Source organism: Colletotrichum paranaense (genome assembly GCF_030867605.1).
Source record: "Colletotrichum paranaense strain IMI 384185 chromosome Unknown Scaffold_23.1, whole genome shotgun sequence".
Taxonomy (NCBI): Eukaryota; Fungi; Ascomycota; class Sordariomycetes; order Glomerellales; family Glomerellaceae; genus Colletotrichum; species Colletotrichum paranaense.
The window spans coordinates 333,252-356,425 of record NW_026848981.1 but is presented as its reverse complement, the minus strand read 5'-3'; the positions used below and the strand labels follow the sequence as shown (position 1 = coordinate 356,425).

At 50.4% G+C, this 23,174-nt stretch overlaps 10 protein-coding genes across 10 annotated transcripts; 4 read left to right on the top strand and 6 right to left on the bottom strand.

The window, feature by feature from the left end:
* Nucleotides 1-489: 489 nt before the first annotated feature.
* Nucleotides 490-898, bottom strand: CPAR01_16197 (uncharacterized protein; the record flags this gene model as incomplete). The annotated part of the gene is made up of 2 exons (XM_060500442.1): nt 490-591; nt 644-898. The coding sequence occupies 2 exons, from the start codon at nt 896-898 to the stop codon at nt 490-492; spliced, it is 357 nt and encodes a 118-aa protein (XP_060340923.1).
* Nucleotides 899-948: 50 nt separating this feature from the next.
* Nucleotides 949-2,640, bottom strand: CPAR01_16196 (uncharacterized protein; the record flags this gene model as incomplete). The annotated part of the gene is made up of 1 exon (XM_060500441.1): nt 949-2,640. One exon carries the CDS (start codon nt 2,638-2,640, stop codon nt 949-951), a length of 1,692 nt encoding a protein of 563 aa, XP_060340922.1.
* A 1,825-nt stretch (nt 2,641-4,465) lies between these two features.
* CPAR01_16195 (pectate lyase) lies at nt 4,466-5,439 on the bottom strand (the record flags this gene model as incomplete). The annotated part of the gene is made up of 3 exons (XM_060500440.1): nt 4,466-4,638; nt 4,721-4,855; nt 4,926-5,439. 3 exons carry the CDS (start codon nt 5,437-5,439, stop codon nt 4,466-4,468), a joined length of 822 nt encoding a protein of 273 aa, XP_060340921.1.
* A 596-nt stretch (nt 5,440-6,035) lies between these two features.
* Nucleotides 6,036-8,803, bottom strand: CPAR01_16194 (uncharacterized protein; the record flags this gene model as incomplete). The annotated part of the gene is made up of 7 exons (XM_060500439.1): nt 6,036-6,495; nt 6,551-6,719; nt 6,777-7,161; nt 7,214-7,234; nt 7,487-8,429; nt 8,481-8,523; nt 8,578-8,803. 7 exons carry the CDS (start codon nt 8,801-8,803, stop codon nt 6,036-6,038), a joined length of 2,247 nt encoding a protein of 748 aa, XP_060340920.1.
* A 493-nt stretch (nt 8,804-9,296) lies between these two features.
* Nucleotides 9,297-11,614, top strand: CPAR01_16193 (FAD binding domain-containing protein; the record flags this gene model as incomplete). Its single annotated transcript, XM_060500438.1, has 7 exons — nt 9,297-9,477; nt 9,553-9,794; nt 10,043-10,187; nt 10,241-10,395; nt 10,461-10,618; nt 10,679-11,027; nt 11,087-11,614. The coding sequence occupies 7 exons, from the start codon at nt 9,297-9,299 to the stop codon at nt 11,612-11,614; spliced, it is 1,758 nt and encodes a 585-aa protein (XP_060340919.1).
* A 192-nt stretch (nt 11,615-11,806) lies between these two features.
* On the bottom strand, nt 11,807-12,151 carry CPAR01_16192 (uncharacterized protein; the record flags this gene model as incomplete). Its single annotated transcript, XM_060500437.1, has 1 exon — nt 11,807-12,151. A coding segment is annotated over one exon (345 nt), but the record flags the coding sequence as incomplete, so codon positions are not given.
* A 1,323-nt stretch (nt 12,152-13,474) lies between these two features.
* CPAR01_16191 (uncharacterized protein) lies at nt 13,475-14,002 on the top strand (the record flags this gene model as incomplete). Its single annotated transcript, XM_060500436.1, has 1 exon — nt 13,475-14,002. One exon carries the CDS (start codon nt 13,475-13,477, stop codon nt 14,000-14,002), a length of 528 nt encoding a protein of 175 aa, XP_060340917.1.
* Nucleotides 14,003-16,642: 2,640 nt separating this feature from the next.
* On the top strand, nt 16,643-18,221 carry CPAR01_16190 (major facilitator superfamily transporter; the record flags this gene model as incomplete). Its single annotated transcript, XM_060500435.1, has 2 exons — nt 16,643-16,838; nt 16,909-18,221. The coding sequence occupies 2 exons, from the start codon at nt 16,643-16,645 to the stop codon at nt 18,219-18,221; spliced, it is 1,509 nt and encodes a 502-aa protein (XP_060340916.1).
* A 3,426-nt stretch (nt 18,222-21,647) lies between these two features.
* On the top strand, nt 21,648-22,045 carry CPAR01_16189 (uncharacterized protein; the record flags this gene model as incomplete). The annotated part of the gene is made up of 2 exons (XM_060500434.1): nt 21,648-21,788; nt 21,857-22,045. The coding sequence occupies 2 exons, from the start codon at nt 21,648-21,650 to the stop codon at nt 22,043-22,045; spliced, it is 330 nt and encodes a 109-aa protein (XP_060340915.1).
* A 516-nt stretch (nt 22,046-22,561) lies between these two features.
* On the bottom strand, nt 22,562-23,024 carry CPAR01_16188 (uncharacterized protein; the record flags this gene model as incomplete). Its single annotated transcript, XM_060500433.1, has 3 exons — nt 22,562-22,672; nt 22,732-22,758; nt 22,911-23,024. The coding sequence occupies 3 exons, from the start codon at nt 23,022-23,024 to the stop codon at nt 22,562-22,564; spliced, it is 252 nt and encodes an 83-aa protein (XP_060340914.1).
* Nucleotides 23,025-23,174: the final 150 nt, after the last annotated feature.

Below are 23,174 nucleotides of genomic sequence, written 5' to 3'. Positions count from 1 at the left end.
CAGGATAAATCTCACATGAGGACGGGCTTGAACATGAGGGCATGACAGCAAAGAGGCCAGAGTAAGCAGATCACAAGATTACACAAGAGACAAATTTCTTGAAAAACTGGGTATTTGAAATTTTATACATGAGATACCAACTTGAGCAATTTAAGTATGAGGTTGATGATTTACGTTGGTGCATTAAAGGTCTCAATCATGTCAGAGCAGACCCGATGAGGGCATGAACTTAGATTTTCCAGCCTAGAGCCAGTTACTACTGAAGGGGAAACGAGCCAACTGGAACAATGGTCAACAAACCATTCAAGTACATGACTCCTAGTGGGGTACTTACTAGCACTTTCCCTCCGAAATTGCCTTAGGGCTAGTAAGCTCGAGATCGAAGTATAGGGAGAGGGTTGGGGTAAGCTATATAGCCACCTCCCCAGCAACGGTCCCAGTCATGGACGTCTGGAGATCGGACTTTGGCCATCTTCATCTGACTGATATCTACGCTAATGAGTTAGCAGAACCTTTGAACTCGATGCTTGCGAGACCTACTTCGACCAAGGCACACTCGAGCTCGGGATCCAAAGGCAAAGAAGAAATGGTCTATGAAGAGTTTGGTCAGATATTGGAGACAGGACTCGTCAGGGAAACTTACGCATGTCGCTATTGTCCCCTTTGCGCTACCTCTCAGGCCGAAACGCGTAAACATCTCGGCCATACTCTTCCTTGCTACGATGAACAACCCAAGGGTTGAAGCCGACGACAGACTAAGAAAAACAAAAGCTATTAGCAGGTTTAAAAGTGCGTGATGGCCTCGAGCTGTGGTGATCAAGGGGATGCTTACCCCAGCTGGCATGTGGTAGCCACCAATGTCATAGCCACCTTGGGGCACTACACGAGGAAGAGTCATGCCGGCATAATTATAAAGAAATAAACCTCCAATTGAATGTAAATTCTAGCTTAGTCTAACTCTATCTTAATGTGTCCACTTCCACGACTAACGCAGCTGAGCATGTTGCGTTTCTTCTCTTCAGGGTAGAGAGCCGTTCCTTGGTGATCAACCTTGCCGTCACAAACAGTGACTTTACAAGCACCGCAGCCGCCCATTTCGCAGAAGAAGGTCATATCAAAGCCTGCCTCCCGTAATACCGTTAGCAGCGTTTTGTCGGGGGGCACGTCCAATGTCTTCTTCCGGTGTGACTCGAGCTCATTCACTTCAACGGTGAAAGGCTTGCCTCTCGTTGATGCGGAATCCACTCCGAAGCTTTCGAAATGCAGCATGTGGTCTGGATATCCCATCTCCCTAGCTCGTCTCTGAGCGGCTTTCATCAATCCTTCTGGGCCGCAACAGTAAATCCTCGTGGTGTGTTTTCCATCCTTATCAGAGCCCGGAATCAGGGCGTCCAAGTCTAGGCGTCTGCCTTCGTTCTTAGCATAGAGCGTTATGTTCTCGCTAGGGAAGCGGTTCAGGAATGCAGCCTCTTCGCGGTTTCGCGTTGCGTAATGTACTTCGTAGTCGATGTCCTCCTTCTTCCACTGGGCAATCTTTGGGAGGAATGCTGTCACGCCGATACCTCCGATTATGACAAGTCGTCTGTCCACCAGTCCTTCCTCCACGCATTTCTGTTCGTCTTCTACAGCCTTTGGGACCCCGCCAGGGGCCATGGTGATTATATCACCTATTTGGAGCTTCATGTGTAGATACCTCGATCCTCCCCTAGAATGATCGTCGTGGGCCACGCCAAGGGAAAACCGGTTCAGGTCTCCTGATACGATCGAGTATGACCGCGAATACCTCTCATCGTCCGTTCCGAATTCAATTTGCGCAAACGCGAACTCTTTGAAGGTGGGTTCGTTGATCGTGAAAGGTTCTCGGAGTTGAAAGGTGAATTGTTTGACTCGCGAAGTAACGGGTGTGATATCCACGACTGCGTATCTTTTCGGCGTTGACTGCAAGCGGTTCAGCGCAAATTCCCGGACCATGCTCGTCACCACGCTCATGTTGCACAGCTCTGCCACCAAAGGCAGTGCAACGTCCTTCCCCTGGATCACGCGCTTGATATTGAGAATCGACCATCGCGGATGAGGACGCTCCATGAGCTCCATCACGTCACCCGCGCATATATACCCCGCCGTTCTGACTCTCATATTCCATCCCGTTCGCGCCGTGCGATTGACGCGCTTCAGGGCTCTGCCCCATTCGAAGCGCAAGTTTAGCTTGTAACACGGGCTGCGAGGTTCGCTCACTTCAACCACGACATCCCTGCCGATGCGGTAGACGTCGCCGACGCAAACATTTTCTTCGCTCATGTTGGTGCCAACTATGTTCTCCCCAAAGGCGCCGTAATCGAAGAGCTCCGGTTTGGGACAGCCGTCCTCGCACCGCCAGGACTCATAGTGCTCCGAGGCGTACTGGTGCAGAGCACGCTCGGTACTCCAGTGTATGGGGTAGACGTGCTTGTCATTGCCGATGCCGTGCTCGTTGATGAAGATACGCCCTTGCTGGACTTGTTTGAAGATGCCGGACGGTTCGGCGACGAGAGTTTTGACTTTTCCGGATCTGATTTGGAGGACTTTGCCTGGAAGCGGTGTTGGCGCATCGGAGAGACTGCTTATGGTCTCTTTTGAGATATTTCTCGTGCTTTTTGGCATTTTGAAAAAAAAAAAAAAAAAAAAAAAAAACAATACGAGAGCTTTAGCTTTGGATTAGCTTTCGATGGTATGTTTGAAGGTATTGCCCACAAATTATAGCTAAGTAGCTGCGCAATGCAAGTGCAGATATTGCCGAGAGTCTGAGAGTTGTAATAGTCTTTGCTGATGATGAGAGACGACCATAATGGATCAAAGCGACGAAAGTATTCCTTAAGACAAAGAGCGATTTCCCCGATTTCTCAGATTAATTCGTGGATCAAAGCCCATGACGGAGCTCCGCGGTGCCGAGGGCGCGAAAGCGCGGTGACTTTCTGCTTTGATGACATCACAACTGCTCGGCCCTCTCGGTGCCTCACGGCGATAACAAAAGACGCGAACATACAGAATAATTAGTACGTATCCAATTTTGAGCTTCGTCGTCGGATCTGCAACACAAGCTTTCATCACGTGCAGGCTAACCAGTATCATCACTACGAGCAGATTATGTATGATCCTTCCTTAGGCTAGTGGTGAGTAAGCAAAACGTACTGACCGATATTCCTTACATAAATTCCAAACTAGGTTATAGCGCTGACCGGCGAGACCGGTAGTGGCACCATATCAGAAACCTCAATGTTTCCGCAGGCTTGCAGTGATTAACGCTCTCTGTCCAGCAGCGCGCCAGACCTCGTCAAGATCCCCATTTCCGTTACCAAGTTACTAGCTCAATACCGAGGAATCACGCACAGTAGCGTGAGCTTTGGCTAGAACCTAGTATGCATAGCTTATTAGCTTATGGGGCGCGAAAACCTCTTATTAGAAGTGGCCATGGGTCTCTGTTGTCGCCCCTGGGGTTATTCCTGTTAGGAATTCGCCCTGAAATTCCTCATCCGGTCGGCAAACCTTCTGTCGTAATTCCGTCCTGGTGGTCGATGTCCAGGTAAAAGTCTACCGGGTCGTAATAGTCCGTCGCTGTACACTTGTTCAAGGGCCTCCAGAACTACCTCGATTGCTAAGAAGCTGCGAGGTTGTTCCGTTTGACATTGGTATCGTATTTTTCATTAGGCCGGCCCGTCTATTAGGCTGCGGATGAATGCGATTCGGTGAGGCTCGGTTGAATATGAAGAGGAGCTACTGTTCAGCTTGTCGCGGAGATTTTCCTTCCAGCTGTCGAAGGCATTGCCATCGCCGGAGAAAACAGGTGCGTCAGTGAACTCAGGGTTTTCATGGAACTCCACTACGGTCGACTCAAATCTAGACGTTGTTCTATTCGAAATCACTCCGGATGCATCCGTACCGCCTTGAAGAGCGCGAGAACCTTCTTGCTCAGGCGGTCGTACCACTGTAGTCCTCCGTTGGGATCTGAGATGGGCGATAATCTTTCGATCCCGTTCATGATCTTCTTGTAGTAGTTCCAGCTCCTCAGATAGGTCCGTCACTCTAGCTTCTGCGAGATCTCGCTCTATCAGTGCCATTTCTTTCTCCTGATAAAGTTTCCGGGCTTACTATACCAGCCGCATGACTTCGTCTTTGGCGGCTTCGTCGCCTGATAATAGCTGGTTCATCTTTGCCATCTTTGTTTCGGTGAAGAGGACCAAGCCAACGAGGGTTGACCGAGATCATCGCAGCACATTGCCCCGGTAAGCTGAGCACCGGCCCCACTCCGTCCGGTCCTCCTCCCTTCTCGGTCGTGCCGGGCTCAACTCCTCGGTTGAATCTTTTCAAGGGAGCGAGACGATAAGTATAGTTTCAGTGCGTTCATGTTTCATTTTAGATGCATGGGACGCAGTATCCTGGTTGGACTGTTACGTCCATGGCAACAACATACTTGAACATTGAAGTAATATCAAGACCAATCCTGACCGTTGACGACACAGTATGGTGCCAGAGCTCCCTCGCCAATTTCCCCAGCTTCACACGGCTTGACGCAACCTTCGTAGCGTGTGCAGATGACTCCAATCTTTGCGAGACAGTAATTGGATAGAGTAGCAGTATCGCCATAGTTTTGATTTACCCCCACTAATAGTGGTTAGCACGGAAGAACTTCTAAGGATAAAAAACGCGCAGCTCTTGCTGGAGACTAATCTTTCTTGTAACTTACTGACTACTCCTTGTATTCCAACAAAATTGGTGATGTTGACATGTCGCTGGAACTGCTGGCTGCAATTGCCGCATGACCGGTAGAACTTCCCAAATTTGTTGGCATAGAAGCCGTCGATGTGTAGCCATCCCTCACCTGCGAGTCAACGATGTTAGGATTTTGTGCTCAGATCAAGTGTCACGGTGTCTCAGCTCTTAGTACTCACCATTATGTTGAAAGACCTTATCACTGGCCTCTTTCGCCCCTCCGCCTCTGACGTATCTCGGTCCAGTACCTTTGAATGTGGCCGCGTCCTCACATACGTCTTCCCACCAAACGTTCTCAATGGTACAGGGACCGCGGCAATGTACGCCCTCAGCTTGAGCAGGGCCAATGATGGCATTCTTCAGCGTCGCCCCGCTATCCAAGATGAATACGGCAGCAGCCTCATCTTGCTCAGCTTGTCCTTTGCAGTCGGCTGAGCTACCTTTGCGATCAAACAGAGCCATCTTGCCATCAAATACTGCATTGGCTGGAATCAAGGAGGCAGTGGGGAAAGAGGTGCTTCCAGTGGCTGTTGGCCATTTCGTGTTGACCGATGGGTGTGGGCAAGATACGCCTCCGGAGGCTTGCCATTTTATGGTGCTTGTTGAGGTTGTTCGGGTCGAGGTGGTTTTGGTCGACTGAGCGGAAACAAGGCTAATGGCCACCACTAGCCCTGAAATAGTGATAGAACGCATGATAGGTGTAATTCTAGAACGAGGACTCAAGCATAGAGGGATACGGAGAGGCGCGAATTTGAATCTGGTTTTATACATGTGAGGTATCTGTTGACTGACTTGGTCGATCTAACAAAAGAGCTATTGCGTGCGACCATGTTGCATTGCTGTGAGTCGAAACTGGTGGCAATATCTGGCGTTATTCGATGAATACTAGTCGTGGTAAATTCATCATGAGTTTGTCCGCCAAGACCTGCGGACGCCCTCAAACTCCAAGAGTCCAACTCTGACATTCTGGTGAATTGAGGACTGCCAAGACTTGATGCAGCACCTAGCTGATCTCCCACCTTCTGACGGCCTTGCTTGTTCCACCAATCCCACCCAAATCAGGAAGCTGAGGGATGCTCCAACGTAACACTGAGACGATGTCATGCATACAATGCGTATGCAGCCAAAAGGCTTATCTAGGTTCACTGGGAAACAGACAAGGTCGTTTCGGTCTCTAGAAGACTGGTTGGGCTCCTTGCTCATCTAAGTATTTCCACAGAGCCTTGCTCTATACGCCATAATTGTAGGCTATCTGTGACATACCTGATTTCATGCTGTTGGTACAATGTTCATCTGAAAGCTGCATCAGACCACGCATTCCAATGCTCAAAATTCAAAAAGTTCCAGACAACATTCGGATCCACCAAGTTCGCATCAAAGTCCCCGGGGATCATGGCGTCTCCAAGCTCGCTGTCCCCAGGATGGAGGCCGATTCCATCTGACATGAATGCAGGAGAAGTCTGGATCATCTGGCTAAGGTCATCATGCATCCTAAGCGCGGGTTCGTCTTCTGTGGCCACGCTCGTCTGACGCTGCTGTACTGAATGTGTTTTCGCGGCGACATTGAGCAGTTCTTTGACAATATCGGCGCATCGTCTGGCTACTGCAAGCATCTTCATTGCCTTGAAGATGTCGAGGCTCAGCTCGATGTTTTCCATAACCTCTTCGGCGGGGAAGGGACAGATGTTTGAAATTAGGACGTGGAGCAGGACCATGCAGGCGTCTAGAAGGTACATGCAGTTGTACCACCTACTCCGAGTTAGCTCTCTTCGGGTGCAAGGCCTTATGGGTGTAAGGACGTTACCATGTCCTGAAGTAAGGTCGGTGAAGGTAGCTTGTGTGCATGAACTTGATGGTCTCGGTGGCAGCTTTGACGCATGAGGTGACATGTCGCGCGACGGTGTTACGGTCCGCTTCTTGCGTCTTTGAGATGATGAACTGTCGGTGAAGGAGTATCCTGGCGTTCAGGAATCCTGTTCGTGTACATCAGTAATGCTAGCGCATCGGCATGACATGCGAGTGAAGCATACGTAGCTTGAGGACCGTCTTTTGCTTCATGGCGAATTCGCTGTCTTCCAGTGATGATGTGTCAAATCGGAGCTGTCTTGGTAAACCAGACTTCCAGTCATCCAACTCCCTGTCCAGGTTGAGCGCAGTCTGTGACAGCCTTTGGAAGGATGTGTGACTACTGTGCAGACCCAGGTTGTCCGTCATCCACATGAGGATCTTGGCCAAGTCAACCATAGGATTGATCAAACAATACGCCGAGTTGGGAAAATGCTTTAGCATCGTCTTAGCAACATGCACTTGATCTTTTCGTTCGGGCTCAGACTCACCGAGGTTTTCGGGAACGGTATTGAGTAAGAGCTCGGAGCACGTAGTCCCGATTGACGCCCAGCAGAAAAGCACATTTCGCTGAATGGTCAGCGTTCCAAATTAACAAAACTGAGTACGGTGCGCAACTTACATCTCGTGTGAGTAAAGAGACCTGAATACATTAGCACTACATACAACTACGAGCGTGTTCGCGATTGCCTACCACCAAAGCAAGCTTTCCGGGCTTGTCTCGGAACGGGTATTAGTTGGGATACCCATGGCCGACGCAGTCCTTATCGCCATGCCGCTATACATGTAGCAGCTATGTGGCTTCAACGCATTTTGACCGAATACCGACTGCAGCTTCCAAGTCAGTCAACTAGCTCTGAATACCTCCGCGTTGAACGTTTTGCCTGGAACTGACCATGAGGAACAGTGTCTGCGCAGTTTCAAGCGAACTCGACTCGCAAATGTCTTCAAGGTGAAGCCTTGACCTTTCGAAGAATCTTCTTGCCAAGCGAATAGGTGGGTAGAGTGCTTCTTCGTCGCTGGTTTGCCCAGTCCGGTCCAAGAACTCTTTGGTGTGGTCTTCCATGAGTAAGGACGTCTCTCCCGCGGTAATAGCGCCGATAGCAATGACAACATTGTACAGTGCCAGAAACCTCGCCTCCCGACGCATTTGTGCAGAGATTATCATATCTGGCCTCGAAAGCCTCGACCATATTTCTTCCTCACATCTCTTGAGAAAGGTCATCTGTTCGAGGATTGGGTGGATGTTGTGCAAGTTTTGGAAGTACAGGCGGACACATTCCCGCTCAAGCTCAGTCGCAAACGCGGCGTCCACCGCGGTAAGAACCACATCGGCAACAACGCCTTGCTGATACGACTCCCTCCTGCCGCCATTGCTCTGCGGACTTGCCTTTGCAAACTGGTTCTGACCGAGAATCCGAGAGTCCGGAGGCGTCGAGTAATCCGAACTGTGCAGGAGATTTACAATGGAGCTTTGCTTACGGTGCGTGCCGGCTTCCGGTTGCTTCTGTGTGTTCGCCCGAGAGCGAAGCCGGGCGAGGAAGTAAAATGTCCCAGTGGGTCCGTAAAACTCGGCACCCTCGGTGTGCTCATTGACCTGACCGAGGCCGTCTACTTCTTGTTCCGAAGATGTTGATGAGCCTCTATCCATGCGGCTTGGCTCTTGTGGGTTCAGCTGGATCGGGTTCTCGTGCTTGATTGGTTCATCTAGGCTAACTGGTGATGGATGAAGATGCTCAGGCAATGATGGCTGTGGCTGAGGTATCAGCTGAGGTTGAGGCTGCAAACGTTGTTGTAGGCGGCCGGTGGGATTGTATGAGGATGACCTTTTACTCGGTCTGTGGGATGAGTTAGCCCCAACCAGAACTCATCGTGTTCCTCTCACATACGGGTCTTCCTGTCCTTCTTTGTACGAGCACGAGAATTCGTGTCCTTGGGGAGGTCATGTCAGTCATCAAAAGTAACTACCTGAGGAAGACAACACACTCACGAACACAATTGGAGCATGGCGAACTTCCATCACACTGAAGGGGATGTGGTCAACATGTCTGTTCGATAAAGGCATCATCAGAGCTTGACCGACCTTGACTTTACGAGCCCGGCATGTACCACAAGCTATCGGCGCACGAGGCCTTCGCTTCCTCTTGAGATTGTTACCAGAGTTCGGGTTGTCCGATGATCTAAAGGCTGCAGTGGGGATCTCCGTCTCCATTTTGATAAGATCGCAAAAGCGCAGAGGTTTTGGAACTTTTGGTAAACGTTGAAAGAGGAAAGCACAAAAAAAGAAACGCGAACCATGAGCGGGGCTTCGGGGCTATGAGGCTACAGCTCACTAGTACGGCGGGCTGAGCGGAACGATCATCTGGGGCATGGCATGCAGGGGGTTCTCCCTTGAGGGGTGTTTGTGAGACAAGGAAGCTTCGGTCAAAGTTTCTGAGCAGTGAGAGGATCACAAAGCGTCATGAACGTCGATGTCGCTCAGACGTTTACCCCAGAAAATTGGACGAATCGGAATGACTCGTTCGGGACCACCGCTTCCAGCGAATAGGAGGCCGTCCGTCGGAAAACGTTGCGCCTCGGGATGAAGCCTCCCAGCATATCCCATCGGCGGTCTTCCGCAATAAAGACGACCGTATTGTCATCTTCCCCAGTTTCTTCAGCAGAGATAGTTCTGTCCTTTATAATAAACAGTTTGGCCGGCGGGAATGATGCTTGAAATCGCCCAGCTATCACGCCCAGAGGGCGCTTGCAAGGTTGACTTCTCATCTTGTAATTTGAAACCAGACAATGTTCAAGTGGGAGATGTTTCAGTGGAGGTACCTGTTCTCATCGCAGGCGGTGGTCCGACTGGTCTGTTCACAGCATACATGTTGTCTAAACATGGTGGTAAGTACTGGCACGTAGGCCTGTGCAATTGTGGGCTCTCCCAGTTCGATGGGGTAGAACGCTAACAGCTTACAGTGAAATCGCTTCTCATTGAGAAGTATCCTGAACGGCTGGCTGCACCTAAAGCGCATGCATTGAGCCCGAGAACCCTTGAAATATGTAGACAATATGGACTTGACACAAGAGCGATACGTCAATTAGGGTCACCTCGTGATGATGCCTACTGGGTCAATTTCTTGACGAATCTCACGGGCGAGAAGATTGGTGTCCTTCCGTATGAGCGGATGGACGCTGGTGTCCTAGAGAGTACACCTGAGGTATGGAAGTAATTGTATTTTCGTCACCCAACGACTTCAAAGTCAATTACTAACATGTGTATTACTGAAGATGATCCACAATATCCCGCAACCCGATTTTGAGAAATTTGTTGCAAAACGTCTAGAAAACGACCCAAATGTTGAGATTCGAAAAGGGGTTGGTTTCATTTCGTGTGAGCAGGCAAGTAGAGAAAGCTTCGGGAACTTTTAGAAACTCCAAAGGCGAGATACTGACAACTGCCGTACAGCGAGGCGATAAAGTGACGACCGTCGTTGAAGAGCGTTCCACGAAGCGTCGTTGGACAGTTACCTCTGGGCACGTTGTTGGCTGCGATGGAGCAAAAAGCCAAGTCCGACGTTTTTTAGGGATTGAGACTGAGGGGGAAGATGGATGTAAGTTTTCTTGTTGTTCGCGACATGCAATTCAGCTTACAAAGAGGATGTAGACGAGACAATGATGACCATTCACTTTAATGCGAATCTCCGGCCAATCGTAAAGAATGGTGTTGGCATGCTGCATTGGATCGCCGACCCTGCTTGCTCTGGTTTTATCATTGCATATGATATAGATGGAAACCAGGTTTTGATCAGCAATTTTGATGTAAGTTGAAGAAATTTTTCCTTCCGAAGGCTAGACTCTTCGTTTACTGACGTTGGCTGGACTAGTCAAAAAGACATCCGGTGGAAACATGGACAGAAGGACTCGCGCATGCCACCGTGTCCGCTGCGATAGGACAAAAGATACCGATCCAGATCAAGAGTTTTAGACCATGGGTATTAAGCCGCAAGGTGGCAAAGGAATACCGTCGTGGAAACGTGTTCTTGTGCGTATCATCTCTGAATTTTCCTGCACGATGACAATGCGCTGACCCTTACCGTTACAGGGTTGGCGATGCCGCACATTCATTCCCTCCTACTGGTGGCCTGGGACTCAACTCTGGCCTGGCAGACGCGCACAACCTTGCCTACAAGGTCGCCGCCGTACACCAGGGTTGGGCGAATCCACGAATTCTCGACACTTATGAGACTGATAGACGACCAATTGCCGTCATCGCGGCAGCTCAGAGTGTCAAAAATGGGAAGTCTATCTTTTCTTTCCTCAAGGCCATCGGGACGGCAGATGTTGAAGACCTCGACGAGGCCCGGAAACGGATGTATGATGCCATCCACGACCCGGCCAAGCAGAACTTGATCGCCGAGAAAGTCGAGGGACAACGTGAACATTTTGACAACGTAAGTGCATCTTCACCAGATTGGATTTTAAAAATAGGCGTTGACATGATCCCCTTCAGCTTGAAATTCACATTGGGTACGTGTACGGTGACACGAAGCCACCTGCGAATGCGTCGGACTTTACGCCAAAGTTCCAGGTTGGCGCCAGGTTGCCACATGCTTGGATCAAATTCACCGAGCCGAATGATGAAAATGAAATTTCGCATCAGCCCATCGACACGTCGTATGTGAAAGAGCTATCGAATGAGCAAATCGAAGCTCAACGCTATTCTACACTTGACCTGGCGAGTGCAGGTATATTCTCTCTCATTGTACCATGTCGAGGAGCTTGGAAACAACGGTTTGAGGACTGCGAAGAGGCCCTTGGGAACAAAATGAGTTCTCGCCTTATCCTTTGGGGTGCGGACGTCGATTTTCAGTTCACTTCTGACAGTCACCAAAAACTGTACGATACGAAAGGTGGTTTTTCTGAGGGAGGTGCAATTCTGGTCAGACCAGATCAGCATATTCTAGGTTGCATCAGCCCAGATGCTTCCGCGACCGACATCGTCGCCCTCATTGCTGAACATGTCGATATACAGCATTAGAAGTACATACAACTTAGGATGAAGAGTTTAGGTACATTCACTGAACGAACTACAACTGAATGACATCAAGACTGTTGCAAGAGGGGTTAGAGACAATTATTTCCAATACATGATTACGTGGATGAGAGTCTGGGGCAAGTGGTGATACGATACTTCAATGGAAGTAAATATTTAAATAACAACGTGGAGGCTTTAAATGTGGCAATTCCTACCTGGCAGTCCTTGGTACCCAACAAGATTGAGTTCTGCCATGGCCAAGCCAGCCACCGTATCTACTACCTGCAGCTCTCGCGACAATCCAACAGCTACTTTTACATATTGAATCAAGACAACCCAAGTCAAATCCGATTTGCAGTTGACCATCGGACAGCCGGTGCTGTCAGGTAACTTTCGACTTCTACGACAGGCATATTGCCAAGGCGTCGATGAGCTTGCCTGTGAGTCGAAAGAGCGTCGATTATTTGACCGCTGAGAAAGAAATCGCTTTGCTGCCTTGGAAGCAGGAGAAAGAGAGAAAGAAAAGCGTCTGCCCGAGCTGTGAATTTTCGTTTGTTAGTGTAAGTCTTATCCATAAAACTAGGTATGACCCTCTAGGTGAAACGAACTTTGGTGCCATTGTTCTTAGTAGTAGGTTCTTCGATTCGACTAAGTCGTTTGATGATATTGTAATTGAGGGGTTGTTCCCGTCTGATATCAGAGGAATTTAATTCGGTGATGTACGAGGTTTTCAACAGAAATCTAGAGGGTTCATATGCTCCTCGAAGACTGAGGATTCTGAGTCCGTGAAGGCCGCCACTGCTCGTGTGATGGAACAGACGAAAGCACAACGTTATCCACGTCATCTCAGGTTCCCGGAAGCAATGATCGTGAACATCATTTCCCCTGCTAAATGTTTTGCCTGGTCCTGTATTGTCCTTGGCCGAGGAACAAGTCACCCAACGTCGTCACGCCTCATCACTTTCGCAACCAAAGATGACCACCTCAGGCCATGACTTGTCATGAGAGTCGCTCAAAGTAGCTTGCGCCACTTTGGATGACGCGGGTTGAGCGCTTGTCGGGCGGTAGTGGTGGGAAGTTTCTAAAACTCATGTTCACACGGTACGGCACAGTCCAATCATACACTTCGCGATCGGCCTGATCGTCAAACCCCAGACTTTTCAGGACCCTTTTGGCATCATTCTGCCGATCACTACACACCCAACTTCTCAGTGAGATGGCATTCCCGCTATTCTCATATTCAAAAAAGGTTCATGGTGGATGGTGAGAAAACTTCGTCAAGCGGGCAACAAGGCTAAATTCTACGAGACCCTTGAAAGTGCTACGTGATGATTCTCACCTTGTTTCATTGCTGCTTCTCTTACGGCAAATCACCAAAGTCTTGAATCTTCCGTAGGGATTTATTGAAATTACCGTGTTAGTACGCAGAACTCAATAAGGGAAAGCAGCAGTAACCTCTGTTGAATGAGGTGCTTCATGTTCCCTTTTAGGGTCGCCTAGACTCGGAAAGGCGGAGTCCGAAGGATGTTCCGACGAGAGCACTTTAAGACAATCACAGACTTAACGACGTCTGAAAACCTGATGCCTTATTTGATTCGTTTATTCGTAGGATGCATGTACGACCAAGAACGATACAATTGCACCGCCGGCCTTCCTAGACCCGCATCGGACCGCCTCCGGTATTCTTCGGCACCGGTGAACCCCACATGTTCTCCGCACATCAAATTAGTCATCCCTGAAAACTTTGCAGGCGCTCCCAGTCCCTGCCTCGTTTCTTAGACCAGCCACGGCTAACACACTACAACACAGTCAGTACCTTGCAGCACGGCACTTTTGCACAAAAATAGCTTCAAAACTGGCGCCATGGATCCAAAGGCATCTTCCTCGGCTCCTGCCGCACCTGCGCTGCCGCCCAACGTCACAATCTTCTCCCCATCCAAACCCAGCACAGCAAAAGCCCTCCTCAACGGCAGCATCTTTACACGGCTCACAGCCAATGCCCAGACCGAACCATCAAAGCTAGAGGCTGCTCTCAGAGACGTCACTCGACCCGAGGTCAACGACACCTTCTGCTTCAGCCACCGCAATGTGGTCTTGATTTTTGACGGCGAGAAGGACGGAGACGATGCTATGGATCAGCACCACGAGCACTTCCGACTCGTCTGCTTGGCGCTCAAGAAGGCTGACATCAGCCTCGATGTTGCCGGTTGCATTTTTGATGCCCCGGAGGTCTTGCAGGCTGGCTTCCAGTTAGACACGCTTAGCTCGGGTTCTGTTCTGGTCATCGACTTGATGGGCGGGGATGACGATGATGATGATTCGGACGAGGATGATGAGGCAGCCGCTGAAAGGTTGCTTATGAGTGGCGATTCAGGCGCAACGATATCCTGAGCTGAAAGTCACTGAATTGCGGAAGACGAGCTTCATGATTCGGGAGCTGCCAGGATGACACTGAGAAGAGCATTGGGTCTAGCCGCTAGCGGAATCACGAAAGCAGGAACACGCGAAGTTCAAAAGGAAAGTGTTATTATTAAGCTTGGCTTCCGGGAGCAACGCCAAAAGTACGGCCCTTGTGCCGATAGCACCAAGAGGCACCAGAAGCAGGCATCATCAAATCAAGCATCCCGGGCACACAGCGAAACTGGCAAGCCCCAACGAAAATGGGAGGTCTTGGGAGGAGCTGGGAACGGCATAGACAGCCTTTCTGATGCAGCCTTGAGCGTTAGACCCATAGAGATGAATGGGCCCAAGTTGGAGTCTTTTCAGCGCGTCTATGAGCGGATGGACTTTGCTAGGTAACTTAAACCGAGACTATGTCGAATTCCAGCCCCAGTAATTACCTTTTGGCCAGAGCTTTGGGCGTGCTCTTGATATTGAGCCAGTCTCTCCATCTTAGACAGACTATTTAGAGCTACAAAGACAGATCTGCACTCAACTCAGATGGCACATACTTGGTACTCTATCTAGGTGCAGCATTTCATCTTAGAGGGCTGAGTCTAATGCATCATGGAAGCTAATGAACAACTCTCTTGCAGGTGACTATTAGTGAACGGATGCAACGGACATTTTTTTATCGCATCAAGAGTACGACAGATGCTATACGGGGTTCTGGTCGGACTAGATGCATCGTGCCTGGCGCGTTGAATCAAGGTTCCTTGTCTAGGCTGATGCGGGTTTTCAAGCCATCAACCAGATACAGAGCGAGCACCAGAAACATAAAGAAGGGGGCCGACACAACCGGGAGGCTTGCAGCCTCGAACAAGCCTACCCAAGCATCTACGGATACTTCTTGTTCGGAGAAGCGGAAAAGATTTATAATCGAGGAGACAAATTCGTGATGAGTTCGCGTTCGGGCCAAGGACGCCAAGCTCGGCGAACGGCTTTCAAGACATTCTTCACGGATATACTGGGGAAAGGAAGAAACTTCAATCTTGGCAAAGCGCCACCCTCGTCCCAAGTCTCTGGGCGACATCTTCTTTTGACGTGCATGGGGAATACTGAGGCTACCCCAGGCGCCCAGGCCAGCCTTCAGCGTTGCGACGAGGATCTCGACCAAGTCCTCGGTCGGGAACCACGTTTTGTGGTGTCAGAGGAAATGGCACTGAAACGTCATCCTCAGGAATGCAGACCAGATTTGCGACCACGTGAGCTGGTAATTGCTTGGTTTCCTACTCTTCCACCCTGGTGTCTTGCCTGGGTGTCGAAGTCTTAACAGCATCTGGGCAGCAAACCTCGGAAAAGGCAGGAGATTTCGAACATTTCGAAACGGGCTCGCTCACGTCACTATTGTTTAAACTCCGCAAGACTCCGCGCCCCGTCGTTGGTCGAACGCAACCCTTGCCGGCCACATATCCCGGAATAGGAGTAGAGCGCCGACAATCTTGACCGCAATAAGACAGGTCGTGCTCAGTCGGTGAGGACTCCATTGGACGATTTCATTCGGACCTTTCCCCACGCTGCCCACTTTGTATCTCTCCTCCTCCCCCAATCCCCGTCCCACCACGCGCGGAGAAAGATGCTTGACACGTTTGAGTCTTTTCCAACGCCAGCCAGACGTAAGGCGATGGATCTCAACCGGCACTTGTCGCGAATTGGTGGCTAGCTAGCGGGACCATCCGGTGGAAACCTCGGTCTTACCTTGAATCAGAGACATTTGACCCCCAAACTCGCGCGACTTTTGGTCTTCTCCCACTTTCAACTAAAGCCAAGAGCCAAGAGAAGAAAAGTGTGGGATTCCCCCTTGGGGTGAAGCTGGGGACTGGAGTACAGGCAAGAAAAAGTTGGGGGAGCGCTATTATCCCAAAGATTCCACTTCGGGGCCCTCCAGAACTCCAGCTGACCGTCAAATTCCGAGCCATTGGGGGCAATGGGGCAATTGGAAGCTGGTTCGACGGGTTCGTTGCCCCCGGGATGCAAGGTGACGTTCCCCGCGGATGGAGGCGAGAACGAGCTCCGTGTAACGCGCGCGCTCCCTCTATTCGGGGTTTTCGAGTTGTCAACCTCAACCACTCCAAGAGTCCAAGTCACTCACTTCGCCGTTAACCCCGACCTGAACTTCCCCACGGATGGTCTTATCCCTCCCCACGTCATCCTGGTGCGGCCGAAGAAGCTCCATGTCCAATGCAGCAGCTATCGCGTTCATTCCAAGCGGCCGCATGCCGCGACGCTGGGCCGAGAATCTGGACTGCAACCAGACCGAAATGGGGGACCAGGGACTCGTACCAGATCCCGGCCCATTTTCCGAAATTCTTACCTCTTACGCGCGTGTACTTTTGCTGTGATGGGTGAAGCAGGTTTCACCCCACATTAAAATGTTGTTGAGGGGCAGTGGTTAAGTGTTTCCCCGCGACGATCGGGACTTGCCCGAAGCCTGCCACCGCTTTATAACTAATAGCTTTCCCATCGTCCTCCTTCCCGAGTCAATCTCGAGTCAATCCAGACGACCTCTTGATTCCTTCTTCTGTCTCCCATCCTCTTTCCTCAACACACTCTCCCCTAGTTGTGTAGAGATCCGACAGGACAGTCGCAAAGATGGACTCGACTCAGAACGACAAGATCACCCAAGGCGCCGACTTCAAGGGCGCCGATGTCGATAATGTAGAGAACAACTACACCGACCCCAACGCGCCCCGGGCTATGAGCCCTGAGCGTCGCGCGGCAGTCGAGAAGAGCATGAAGCGCAAGCTTGACATGCGATGCTCTCTGTTTGTGCTCATCTACATCATGAGTATGTTTCACTCACCGAGACCTCATCTCACTTGATCGCGGACTTGTAAACTAACGTGGCATACCCTCAGACTACCTCGACAGAAACAACATCGCCGCTGCCCGTCTCCGCGGTCTGCAAGATGACCTGCAGCTGGACAACAACGAATACGCCACCTGCCTGAGTATTCTGTACGTCGGCTACATTCTCATGCAGATCCCCTCCAACATGGTCATCAACAAGATCTCCCGCCCGTCCTGGTACATCGCCGCCGCCATGTTGATTTGGGGCATGATCTCAACCCTCTCCGGCGTCACCACAAACTTTGGAGGCATGGTCGCCACCCGTTTCTGCCTGGGCTTCATCGAGGCCGCCTTCCTGCCCGGTGCCCTCATGATCCTGTCAAAGTGGTACACCCGCCGCGAGCTCACCACCCGCAACGCCATCCTTTTCTGCGGTAACCTCATCTCCAACGCCTTCTCCGCCCTCATCGGCGCCGGTGTCCTTTCCAACATGCAGGGCGTCCTCGGCCACGCTGCCTGGCGCTGGCTCTTCTGGATCGAGGGTGCCGTCACCATGGGTGTCGCCATCTCCGCCGCCTTTATCCTTCCCGACTTGCCCACCAACTCCCGCGGCTTCACCGAGGAGGAGCTCTACGTCGCCCAGCTGCGTATGACTGAGGATGTCGGTGAGGCTGACGCCGACTCGGACGATATGGGCCCTCTTGACGGTCTCATCATGGCCGTCAAGGACGTCAAGATTTACATTATGATGCTGACCTTCACCGCTTACGTCGTCGGTCTCTCCTTCAACGCCTTCTTCCCTACCCTTACCCAGACCTTGGGCTTCGGCTACGTTCCCACCCTGCTTATGAGCTCCCCTCCCTGGGCCTTCTCCTGTCTTATCTCCCTCATCAACGCCTGGCACGCCGATCGCACTCAGGAGCGCTTCTGGCACATTGTCGGCCCTATCTGCGTCGGTCTCATCGGTTTCGTCATCTCCATGTCGACCCTCAACGTCGCCGCACGCTACGTCGCTCTCTTCCTTCAGGCCAGCTCGTACGCCGGCTTCATCGTCTTCTACTCCTGGATCTCATCCTCATTCCCGCGTCCCCCTGCCAAGCGTGCCGTTGCCATCGCCATGATCAACGCCTTCTCCCAGCTTGGTAACGTCGCCGGATCGTACGTCTGGAACCTCAAGGAGAATGGCTTCCGTAAGAGCTACGGTATCGTTACTGCCATGTTCGGTATCACCATTGTTGGTTGCTACATCTTCAAGGTCATTCTTGACAAGCTGAACAAGGAGCTTGAGCAGAGCGAGGCGGCTGATACCGCAAACAACACCAACGCGGAGGAGGCTGAGGCTTCGCACAGGCTGGGCAAGGGTTTCAGATACCTTGTCTAAGCGCTGCGAGTTATTATGTGAAGTTGAAACCATACGGTTAGATACCCCAAAGAGCGTATTGTACACTAAAACCACAATCTTGCCATGCTTTTCGAGGCTCGTGTCAATCACGGTATGTGGCAAGACTTATGTCGATAGAATGGATTAATGCCATAATGAATTGAAACGCATCGAGCGAATCAAGTAAATTTACCACTGAACACACAACCATCTTGTCCACTATTGTGAAGTCTGAGTGAAGTCCGCACTAAGAGATTGAGCATTCCAGCCACGGGGCACGCCGCAAGACTCAAGCTGCAAAAAGGGGGCAGAATTGGAGTAATTCCCCAAATCACAGGAAGAAGAATCTGCAAAAGTGAGTGGAGAAGAGAAAAGTTCAACTCTGCCAAGTATCGTATGGCCAACTTCCTCCGTGTCAGCATTAACGCCGACCACATTTTACTTCCGACAATATGAAAGCCAATCTCGCGATTCCCACTCCTCACCCGGCCAATCCCCGCGTTTTCCCAGATCCCGCACTTTTTCTTGACCAAGATACGGATACCTGGGGGAAGATTCCGGAGTCGGCCTTCACTCGGCCCTCCACGCCCTCCACACCGCCCCGCGTCTAGGATTCGGACTGTGACCGAGCACGAAAACCGGACGGTTGTCTCGAAGCAAGGATTTTACTCCATGAACTAAGCTGACAGGTCTTTCGCGACCCCGCCATCTCCTCTTCTCCAAATTTCCACTCTCGTGGTCCCACTTGGGTTTACAGTTCGGGTGAGGATCCTTGGTTAACCGCGGGACTCGGGAGGCTGGGGCCTTGTCGAACTTCCGCCCACACCACGACTCCAGAAGGGGGTTCTCATAGCCGGACAGGCCCGTTTGAGCGAGAGGCTTCACGTCAGCAAAGCTCCCAGCAGGCACGGCACGTCAACTCAATTGGTTCTGAAATACTCGTTTGTAGTCATTTCGTGTTTCCTTCGAAATTGCCCAAAAACACTTGATGCCGCAACTGAATTCTCCTCACTAGAATTTTATCCCGGAATAGAGCCGGAAACCCAAATTTGAGATAACATAGGTCAGAATAGATCGCCAACTTGAACCAGGCACAGTTGCGAGAACAAGTTTCAACGGGGTATTTGTCATAGATATCAACCCATCAGTGCGTGTACTTGAATCTACTTAGGGAACTTCTAGAGCCGCTTCTTACATTCCACTACCTTAACGTTATATGTACTAGCGATGTCTAAGGCTAAGCTTTTTGACACTTCAAGGGGCAGTGGCCCAACTCCAAGGTACCGGGATGACAGCCAAGCCACGCGAATGCACCTTGAGATGCTCCATTCGATCAACGCTATTTCAAATTCGGGGTGTCGTCGAGAGGTACAGGGCCATGACTTGCATGCTGCATGACCATCCCGCCGGCATTGGCTGACGTAGATCACCGAACAAAGGCCCCTTAGATTGATAGCCGACGGAACCTAGGATGTTTTACCCCTCTTTGCTACATGGCCGGGAGTATCCGTCGACAGCCTTGATAGATGATCGATCCTGCGGCTCACCTTCCTTCTTAAACCCGGAAGCCACATGGTACGATTCCCATGCAGACAAGCATGATGTGATTTTGAAAAACGCGCGCCTTGGCTGATTCAGCCTCATGTCTTGACTAACATTGGCTTATTGGCCAGCTTATATGGCCAAACATGGCATCGTTTCTGTCCATAGGGTTTGTTTCGATTGTCCGATGGCAACTCATCTCAATTGACTGACCATACACGACTGAAAGATGGAGTTGAACAGGGCTTGCTAGTGTTAAGCAGTTAATTCAAAAAAAGAAAAGAAAAGGGCAATGTCTCCTTCAATTTGAACGAGGAGTACCGTCTTCGTATTGCAAAGCATACTTATCGAGTGACTTTCGTAGGTTGTCCGAAATTATTAGCCTCCACGGGTTTTCCATAATTGCGGAAACCTCTTTGATAAGCCATTGATCTTACTGCTAGGCCAAGTGCAAGGTCCAGTCCTCAAGGAATTTGAAATCTTGGTCAATTATGCACTTAGGAAATTGTGACTGATATGGGATCAGAATTTAGCCGGTCCTATGAATCGAAAGGCACATATTCATCCTCGGTCTAGAATAATCCGAAGACTTATCCGCTCTCTTGCTTTTCAACTGGGGCTCTGTGTTTGTTAGACCAGGGGTTCACCCCACTTCACGATGGCATCTAGGTTCAGTTTCCGGCCAGGGATACTGTGGCGGCATAACTGCCTGTAAGGCCGTGGCGGTCTTTTGCATCTTTCCTTGCAATATGCCCTGATGCATCGTAGCTGTGCGTCATCCCATAGAGTTCTACAAATTACCTGCAACGGATGTTCCGCTCAATCATTCATTTCTCGACGCGTTGTGGAACTAGGATGAGCAGGCTTTCGCTCTGAAATGGTGTGAGGCGTAATAGTGAAGAATCGTGGGATCACGATTGTCCGTCTGTACTTATTTCTCTAACTCTCGTTTACAAGCTGATCATCAAAAGCCGTGACACCTCCTCGTTGCATACCCAGGCATTTCCAAAGCCCAAGGTCTGCCATTTCTTCCTTATCTCGGTTGCCGACCACCTCATGACAGTGGCTCGGGGTCTCAGCGACAAGATTTCGGCTGATATGCGCGTCACCCGAACTTTTGATCGCCGACGGGGGATCACTAGCAGCAGCGAGCGTGCATGATGCTTCTGAGCCTACCAGCTTGCATGCAGCGACACTTTCGCCGTCGTCTTACCAAACTAGGTTTATCAATCGGCAATCATGTTTTCATAACAGACACTCAGCTCGGTGTTGCCCCTGGCTCGAAGTTGTTTAGTCATGGTTCATCACAAGATGCTTACACCTCTTCCTTACACCTCTTCCTCATGGAGCTGCGTCGGTGCATCAGTGAAACCTTTGGTGGCAGACTTTTAGTAGTAGCAATTTTACGTCTGGAAATTATACGCCTTTAGTCATCTAGGGCAGGTTTCTCTAGCGTCGAGTACGTGCCTAGTCGTGCTGTTCCCACTCCATATGCCTAGACCGGGGAGACATATCTGATGGTCCCCGACAACCACAGCGTCAATGCTCATACAACGGCCAATCGGCTATAGTTCTGAACTTCAATTCTAACGGCAATACATCACTGCACCGTTGATAAGTGATGGGCTGCAACAGAGTAGTTCGGATGACGCACGCTGTGACCAGAAGCAAGACTTCGTCGTACACGGTCGAGGCTTGAGCGCGTCGCTATATAACTTCAGGTCCCACTGGATCACTGAGTGCCTTATGTACTCAGAGAGGACTTGCATTACTACAAATAATCAGTTTCACGGAATTACTCTAGATACGTGTACTGTTTATCATTGGAACAAGAACTTAACCCTTTGCTCCTATCGGCTCATCTCGAATTCCCCACCTAGAAAAATGAAGGCGCTCTCAACTCTTCTTATTGTTGCGGCAACAATCACCCATGTATCTGCTGCACCAACAGCGGACCCGAAAAATCTCGTATCAGAATCGAGTCTCGAAGCGGAATATCACACATCCTGGTTAGAAGATCCGACTGTAAGGAACCCACCCCCTGACTCAAGTTTACACGAATTTAAACGTCGCAGTTGGCTAACACATGATAGCAACCATGGCTTCGAAAAAGAGCGAGAGGACAAGGGGACCGTTGTGATCCTGGCAGAGGCGATTGTGTGACAGGCCTTGGGTGTTACGGATGCGGGGGACACTCGCCAGTGTGTCAACGTGGGCCAGGGTCAAATTTGTGCTGTCATCGAGATAGCCAGGCTTCCGTGGCTATATGCGATAGAACGTAAGAGTAAGGTGGTGACCGAGTGTTCCGATAGGTGTTGGCTGTGATCTGTTCATGTCTATAATTGCATCTAATACATGCAGTGATGGGGACATAGGTAGCCCACGAGTGTAGAAACAAGAGATCCAGATATCCTACATATATGCACATAGTTTTGGTTATCATGAGAGTTTCTTCGTGAGGTGTGCTGGGCTTTCATTCTATCGAGGTACTTTACTTACCTGTCAAGAGGGGCCGCATCGATGCCGTTCTTAGCCATACCTACCCCAACATTCTTAACTTTGATGAAAAACGCTCTCTTCAATTTCTTTCTTAAGCATATATACACAAAATCCACCTTGTATCAATCACTTTGTGGCGTCAAAGCTCCCCAATTCTCTCTCTCCACCCACCCAATGATAGCAGCATGTCCACCAAGACCATTGACTAGTGACGTGCATTGAGACCAGCCCGAATCATAATGCATTAGCTACCAGTGAGGCCTACTCAGGAGCATGATGCTTGTGTGTGCCCATCTCCTTTATTTTGGGGGACGTCTGGGCTTTCCATTGCGGCCGGGCCTCCGGTTATTATTGTTATTGTTGGGGCGGCGAGGTGGCTTGCCACGGGCCTCGATGGTATCGCCGAGTCCCTGTGATGGTGAAGTCAGCCAGTGCTCTAACATAGTATGTGCTTTGCTTCAGAGCTTACAGCGACAACGTCAAAGTCAGATTGTTCCTGTGGTTAACCTAGTCAGTTGAGAGCACCGATAAAGGGCCTGAGCTGGGTACATTCCAGGCCAGGGAGAACTCACAAGAGCCTCGTTCCTCTAGTTTCCCAGACCCGTTAGCATCCGACTTTGTTACAACTCATAGATTCCATCAACTTACCTCGGATAAGTCTTGAACATCCGCTCCCATCTGCACATTGGGAGCCGCCAGCACAGCGGTGGCATAGAGTGCAACACTAAGGGTCACGATGGTTTTGAGGGAAGAGACGAGCATGTTGAATATTCCTAGCCAAGTATTGTTCGATGTCCTGAAAGTTGTGTTTGTATGAGCTATCGATCACGGAAGCACTCAGACCTAGAGGCGGCTCTGCATCCGATACTTATAGGCATCAGCCACGTTGTTTCCATAGAAGACAGGAGTTAG